The sequence below is a fragment of the Myotis nattereri genome (assembly GCF_964212035.1).
Source record: "Myotis nattereri genome assembly, chromosome: 11".
NCBI lineage: Eukaryota > Metazoa > Chordata > Mammalia > Chiroptera > Vespertilionidae > Myotis > Myotis nattereri.
Window position 1 is genome coordinate 3,940,771 of NC_138086.1, and position 7,733 is coordinate 3,948,503.

At 50.4% G+C, this 7,733-nt stretch overlaps 1 protein-coding gene across 1 annotated transcript; it reads right to left on the reverse strand.

The window, feature by feature from the left end:
• Positions 1-1,179: 1,179 nt before the first annotated feature.
• On the reverse strand, positions 1,180-5,904 carry LOC308527284 (RNA helicase aquarius-like; the record flags this gene model as incomplete). Its single annotated transcript, XM_081102624.1, is given in 6 exon segments — positions 1,180-2,986; positions 2,988-4,213; positions 4,217-5,518; positions 5,612-5,635; positions 5,637-5,737; positions 5,886-5,904. Coding segments are annotated over 6 exon segments (4,479 nt in total).
• Positions 5,905-7,733: the final 1,829 nt, after the last annotated feature.

Here is a 7,733-nt window from a genome sequence, read left to right on the forward strand (position 1 = left end):
AGCCCCAGGCAATCAGGGCTGACTATTTCCTGGTGACAGGTGGTGATACGATGGATTCTGTGTGTCAACTTGGCTGGGCCATGTCCCCATATATTTGGTCAAACAGCAATCTAGATTTTTCAGAAAAGATTTACCCTAAATCCATAGACTGAGGAGGGCAGACTGCCCTCCATACTGTGGGTGGGCCTTGCTGAAGGAGTTAGGAGGAGAAGACTGAGATCTCTGACAAAGAAGGTTAAGACCAGCAGAGGGCCTTTGGACAAAGCTCCCCGCTGGGCTCTGCCCTGCAGGTGGCAGACATGAAACCCCACAATCACAGGAGCCAGTTCCTCAGGATACACCCCTTGGGCGGTCTCCCTCCCACAGCAGCAGAACCAGGCACACTGTGGGCCTGCACTGGGGTTCATGGGTCACCCCAAGGTCTAACCCCTCCTGGGGATCAGGCCTTCCTGCTGTGGGAAGCCCCTACCCCTCTTCCCCCCACCTTTGGGCTCCCACGCTCAGCACTGGCTGCCCCTCTCCCTCCCCAGTGCAGTCAGCACTCAGCTGTGCTGGCTGACTCGCTGAAGGGCCCAAGAGGAACGCTTGGTTCAGTGGATCTTAAAAGTCTGAGCCGTGTGTATTGTACTTAGAGCTTCTCAATCAGATGCTAAAATCCCAACCCCTAAAGCAGTGGTTCTCAACCTTCCTAACGCCGCGACCCTTTAATACAGTTCCTCATGTTGTGATGACCCCCAATTTCATTGTTACAAATTGAACATCATTAAAGCATAGTGATTAATCACAAAAACAATATGTAATTATATATGTGTTTTCCGATGGTCTTAGGCGACCCCTGTGAAAGGGTCGTTCGACCCCCAAAGGTGTTGCGACCCACAGGTTGAGAACCGCTGCTAAAGGGAAATGCAGGGAAGCCAGACCATGAAGGTGCATTTACAGGGAAATAGCGGTGCTGCCTCCTTCTGAAGCTGAAGGGATTGTGCAGCCTCCCCAGCAGGTCCGGGGGTTCCCCAAGGTGTGGACAGAGTCGGCGAAGAAGGAATGACACGGAGACAGCGTTCAGGTGATCATCATAGCCAGGTTCTCTTTTCTCCCCCCTCCCCCCCCCCCAAAATACAAAAAGTAACTTTACTTTGACTTTACAGATGAAATGTCCTCCCTAAGAAAGGCTAGCATTGGCTATTTAGTCTTTGGGGCAGATGTGGCATCTTGCTGGGTGCCAGCCTCTGTGGGCACAGCCTCGGGGCCAGCCGCAGCAGCAGTGACTTCGGAGACAGCAGAGGTGGCTTCTGGACTGGAACCAGTCCCTGCCCGACCAGGGGTGGCCTCCATCTCACCGGGGGTGGCCTCAGCCTGAGAGGCCAACAGTTCGTGACTGACGCTGGCATCTGTTAGACAGGGGATGTCAGCCTGAGTGAGCATGCCCTCTTCTTCTGTTTCCATTTCTGTTTCCTGGCTTTGAACTTCCTCACTTTCTTCTACCATAGCAGGTGGTAACTGCAATAAAGTCTGATGATAGTGATGGGTGGTCTGTATGAGGTGCATGTACATGTTGTACACAAAGTTTGCCATTTGGGGCATATTCTTTATTACCTGTACTTCATGAGATGGCCCCTCTCCATTCTTCCTACAGGTTGGGAAAGGTTCTGTTGGAATTATATGCAAATGAAGTGGGCGGGCTGTGAGCTGGCTGAAAGCTGGAGTGAGTTCGAAACAGTTTTGGAAGAGGGATGCTCTGACGAAGATATAAAGTCCAAGTCTGGCTCGAGACATGGCCACCACTAAGCGACGAACATCCCTCAGATGGCCCACTGCCCTGGTTCGTACTGGAGAAAGAAGAATATAATCATTCTGTTGACCTTGAAATCTGTCAACAGTTGTCACCTTATTTGGTCTTCCAATCAATGGATTGCTCCCACATCGTCTATTGATAATGTCACGAATAAGATGCTTTTGCCCATTATAAGTTGTTAGAATACTGATCCTGTCAGCAGGGTAGCCAAGTAAACACATATACATAAAGAGTGCCACTGCATATTCTGCCTCCCCAAGGTTCTGGTAAAAGTAAGGATGAGGCTCAGACTCTCCCACTCCCTGAAAATCTTCAACATTGATGAGCTGGAAGCCATACAGCAAGCCGGCATTTGCTGTGCTAAACTCCGGCAAGAGCTGCACGTGGGGCAAGTTGCCTAGTTTCTTGTATCGCCAGTTGTACAGGTTGCACAAGCTTGCCCTGGCTCTCCCTTGGGCATCGAGGTCCACAGTAGGAACTCCAATCCGGACGAAGCGAGTGAAGAGAGACTGCTCCATGTTGGCATACTTCCGAAAGGCCATGTTCTTAATGACCGGAGGTAACTGGTGATGATCACCAATCATAATCCATCGTTTCAGTTGGCTAACAGCATCCTGAGGATTCTGTAGAAGAAGCAGTATAAACGTTTCTATCTCCAGGATCTGAGCAGCCTCCTCCATTAAAATGTTGTCATACTTGAAACCTAACTTGACTAAATCATGTCGTTTTAAGGCCGCATGAGTACAGGTCATGGCGATGATTTTGGCTTCTTTCATCAAAAGGTATTTAGATCTGTCCAGTCCACTTCGAAGCAGTTCAGAGGCCCTGAATTCCTCAAGCTGAGTAAAGATTTTTTTAATATGCCTGAAACATCCTTCAGCAATTCCCATATCTTCTTCATAAGACCGACCTTTAAAAATGGGTTGAGGAGCATTTGCAAAGTATTCATGGAAAGGGAAGAACGCGGAGACTTCCGTGACATCTGGAGATGTGTCACCTTCATTTTTCACTTCGCTGATATATTCTTCCCAGCGAGACGTTACCTGATATAAGAAGAAGTAGCCTGCTCTTTCACAAGTATATGAAGCATCCCTTGGCACCCCTAGGCTTTTTTGCAATCGTTTGACTTCTTCTAAAAGTTCTATTCTCCGAGCCAGGACATAGCTAACTCTTCCATACCTGCTGAAATCTTTCTGTCTCCAGCTCTTCTTCTCCATGACCAAGACGCAGGAGGTGGCGCTCGTCAATGTCTAAAGCCATGATTTTCTCAAACAACTGGTTCAGGGCCTGATTGGAATGAGTAACAATCAGGGTTCTCTGCTCTGGGAAATTGTGGTATATATTGGATATGATCTGAACCGCCACGCCTGTTTTTCCTGTGCCCGGTGGGCCCACAACCATAGCTAGCCCAGGCTGCATTCCAGCACAGATGGCCTCTATCTGTGTTTGCGTGAACTGATTTGTATTAAGCTTGGGCTGGTTGTAAGGGTAAGGACCCCGATTAGGAATAACATGAGGTTCAACAATTAAGGTCTTGGCCTCTTCAGTGTCTTCATCTTCCCCATCCATGGCTTTCCTCTTCCTCCCTTTCCCACTTCTTACTGGAAAAGTTATCCTGAAAGGGGGGATCTGCAGAGCTGGGTCACCCACAGTTACTTTCACATGATGACCAGGGAAGCTGGTTTTCAAATGCTCAATGGAGAGAAATGTGTCGTGGAAATCGAGGGTGGCGATCTGATTGGGCATTTTGGAATAATGTGCACTGCTTGGATCCCCGTAACCTAAAATGATGTCACGCAGCCAGGCAGGTGCCACGCAGTCCGTGTTCATCAGGTTCCGAATCGTCTCCAGCACAGCCTTACAGTGATTTTCTTTTGGTTTTCTCCTCGTTATTATATTGAAAGTTCCATACACATCTTCTGCTCCATTTTGTATAGTATTGGTCATGTCTTGTTGATACTGGTTTGGATCCAAAAACACTCTAAATGTCCTTGACTCTCCTCTAAGATTGGGTCTGGGTTCGGGTCCGTCTTCGATGACACGTCCTTTATCATCCAGCATGCCCTGGATTTCACAGCCTCGGACATAAACCAGGCCAACCTGCTCAATAAAAGTTCTCCTGTGGTCAAACTTGGTACCATACGGTTTTGTGGGACGCACAGTAATTAAAAAGCACACATCATGCTTACGAAGGCCTTCCCACTCGTCTTGGATGTGATCTCTAACACTGAGATTGACGGTGACATCTGCACGAACTCGGGTTGGCCAGTTTTCGCCTATGTTGGGTTTGGCAACCTCAACCACAGCGAAAGCCACAATGGGCTGAGCCATTCGCGCCCAGCCACCAAATACCACACCGCCATATTCAGACCGCCCAGGCTCCATTCTGCTGACACAGTCTTCGATGTCCTGCCTAATTTCCTAAGTTGATTCTAAGCGGAAGAGATTAAAGTTCCTTAGGAGGTAATCATGAAGAGTCAAAAACTGCAAATTTAGCTTGGGAAGAGCAAGACAACCTTCCCCTGAATAGTACTCAGTTGGGACAGTATTTTCATCCCATATGATTTTCTCAGTTGGATACAAAGGCATCTGGTTCAACTGCTGAATCTGAGAAATTCGACATTCATGACGAGATACCAGCAATTCTAGAAGAAATTCTTTATCAAAAGTTGTGTCTTCGGTTTTAGGAAGAGTTGGTAGCAAGCAGAGGTACGATGCCACCTGGTGGAGTGTATTTGAACTAAGAGGTCCAAAGAACTTGACCAAGGATCCCCGAGTATCTACTTCTGCCACATTTGAAAGGGCAAAACCATGGAGTTCAGGGACATGTGCAAAAGCAGCTCTCTGTAGAGAAGTGACTCTATCATAGTGAATGGTAGTCATCTCGTTCTCTGTCAGAGCGTTTCCAGTCTGGTCATTAATCTCGAAACCAGTATAGAACTTAAGCATGTCCAAAAGCTGGGAAAAAAGACGGCCATCCTCTTCCCTATGAACAAGGTTGGAAAGGTAGCAGTGAACCAAAAGGTGAGAGTCGTCCAGGATGGTATTAAGCCAGCGCCTTGTGGGGAATTGGGCCTCTAGATCAATCATAAGTTCAATGAATCTTTCACAGTAATGAACTTTGTCCATAGTGACAGGTTCGGAAAGTGGGACTGACTTCAGCACGGAGATAAACTTCCGGATGAGCTGTGAGAGAAATCTTCTTTCTTGATAGGCTTGTTCTCTTGCTTCTGGATCCATCTTTTCATCGTTCTTTTTAATCAAGTTCCAGAATTTTCTTAGCTTAGGTGTCTTTTTTAATTCTAATTCCAAGCGTGCAGGCTGTAAGCCCATCCACATTGGGAGGGAGATAAGCTGCTGTACTTGAGTTCGTATCAAGTCTACTTCCAAACTATTGAAGCAGTCATCAAGAAAAAGCAATAAGACTGTCTGTTCATGGAGTGAAAATTCACCTTCAGTTTCAGCCAATGCTGCTTTCAAGATGCACTTGAAAAAGAATGGGAAGTGGTCTGGCTTCTCCTTGAAAGTCTCCCATGCAGGGACATTTTCTCTGAACTTCTCATTCACCATAGAACAGATGGACATTAAATAGGCCTTGCTGGACATGTCCGGAGAATAATTCATCCACAGGTAATGTTCAGGGTACTGGCTAAATTCCAAGAGCATTATCTTTCTGATGGCGAACCTTGAATTGACAATCTCTTTTTCATATATATCTTCAATGACCTAAGTTGCAAGTTCAATCCCCAGCTGGGCGTGTATGGAAGGAAACAGATGGATGAGTCCCTTTCACATTGATGGTTCTCTCTCTCGCCCTTCCTTTATATCAAAAGGTGATTTTTTTCTTGATATGGGGAGACCAGTACTTACATGTCAACTGGGTCACGAACTCCGTGTTGATCTGGGATGCCGTAGGGGCCACCACTTTCTTGGGCTGAGCTGGAGCTGCAATGGCAGCACTCGCCCTCCGCGGCAGTGGGGAAGAAAGGCCCGCTCCGAGCAACGGTGAGCCCGACGCACTTCCCGGGGGACCGGCTGCGGCTGCCTCTCCACGCAGGGCAAGGACCTCTGGCCCGGAAAGCTCAGCCTTCACAGTCCCGCAGGGAACGCATCCCTAGCCAGGTTCTCCAGCCAGGATCTCCAGCCAGGTTCGGTGTTTATTGTCTTGTTACATCTGTATTTATACCAGTTGATTTTAATCCTATCAATTCTATTCCAAAGGTTAGGGCGTTTCTTATCTCCATTCCAAGGTCACTACTCTATTGTTCTATTAAGCTACAAGAAAGTAACTGAAGGAGATTATTCTAAGTAAAGATTATGTAGCTTAAGCGTGATTATTCATAGTTAAAGTGATTAATTACCCACCTGGCACTTAGTTAAGGGGTTTTATTCCCTCCCTAACTTCAGGGGAAAATCCTCACCTGGGGAAACAACCTTTCTCGGGGAGGTGGTCCTGTTTAAAATACATAGCGTTAAGAGGGGGAGCAACATATGCCATATACGCCAGGTCCCTTGAAACATAAGCTGTGCAGATGTTTCTTCCCTGCAGCGACTGTGTCAAGCAGCAAGGGTGGTCCAGCTTCCGGCAGTCAGCGCTGGGATGGATGGATGGGTAGAGGTCAGTGCTGGGATGGACAGGCAGAGGTCAGCGCTGGGATGGACAGGCAGAGGTCATTGCTGGGATGGATGGACAGGCAGAGGTCAGCGCTGGGATGGACAGGCAGAGGTCAGCGCTAGGATGGATGGACAGGCAGAGGTCATTGCTGGGATGGATGGACGGGCAGAGGTCAGCGCTGGGATGGACAGGCAGAGGTCATTGCTGGGATGGATGGACAGGCAGAGGTCAGCGCTGGGATGGACAGGCAGAGGTCATTGCTGGGATGGATGGACAGGCAGAGGTCAGCGCTGGGATGGACAGGCAGAGGTCAGCGCTGGGATGGATGGACAGGCAGAGGTCAGCGCTGGGATGGATGGACGGGCAGAGGTCAGCGCTGGGATGGACAGGCAGAGGTCATTGCTGGGATGGATGGACAGGCAGAGGTCAGCGCTGGGATGGACAGGCAGAGGTCAGCACTGGGATGGACGGGCAGAGGTCATTGCTGGGATGGATGGACGGGCAGAGGGCAGCACTGGGATGGACGGGCAGAGGTCACCGCTGGGATGGATGGTTGAGCAGAGGTCAGCGCTGGGATGGATGGTTGAGCAGAGGTCAGCGCTGGGATGGATGGACGGGCAGAGGTCAGCGCTGGGATGGATGGACGGGCAGAGGTCAGCGCTGGGATGGATGGACGGGCAGAGGTCAGCGCTGGGATGGATGGACGGGCAGAGGTCAGCGCTGGGATGGATGGACGGGCAGAGGTCATTGCTGGGATGGATGGACGGGCAGAGGCCAGCGCTGGGATGGATGGACGGGCAGAGGTCAGCGCTGGGATGGATGGACGGGCAGAGGTCAGCGCTGGGATGGATGGACGGGCAGAGGTCAGCGCTGGGATGGATGGACGGGCAGAGGTCAGCGCTGGGATGGGTGGATGGGCAGAGGTCAGCGCTGGGATGGATGGACGGGCAGAGGTCAGCGCTGGGATGGGTGGACGGGCAGAGGTCAGCGCTGGGATGGATGGACGGGCAGAGGTCAGCGCTGGGATGGATGGACGGGCAGAGGTCAGCGCTGGGATGGGTGGACGGGCAGAGGTCAGCGCTGGGATGGATGGACGGGCAGAGGTCAGCGCTGGGATGGATGGACGGGCAGAGGTCAGCGCTGGGATGGGTGGATGGGCAGAGGTCAGCACTGGGATGGATGGACGGGCAGAGGTCAGCGCTGGGATGGGTGGACGGGCAGAGGTCAGCGCTGGGATGGATGGACGGGCAGAGGTCAGCGCTGGGATGGATGGACGGGCAGAGGTCAGCGCTGGGATGGGTGGACGGGCAGAGGTCAGCGCTGGGA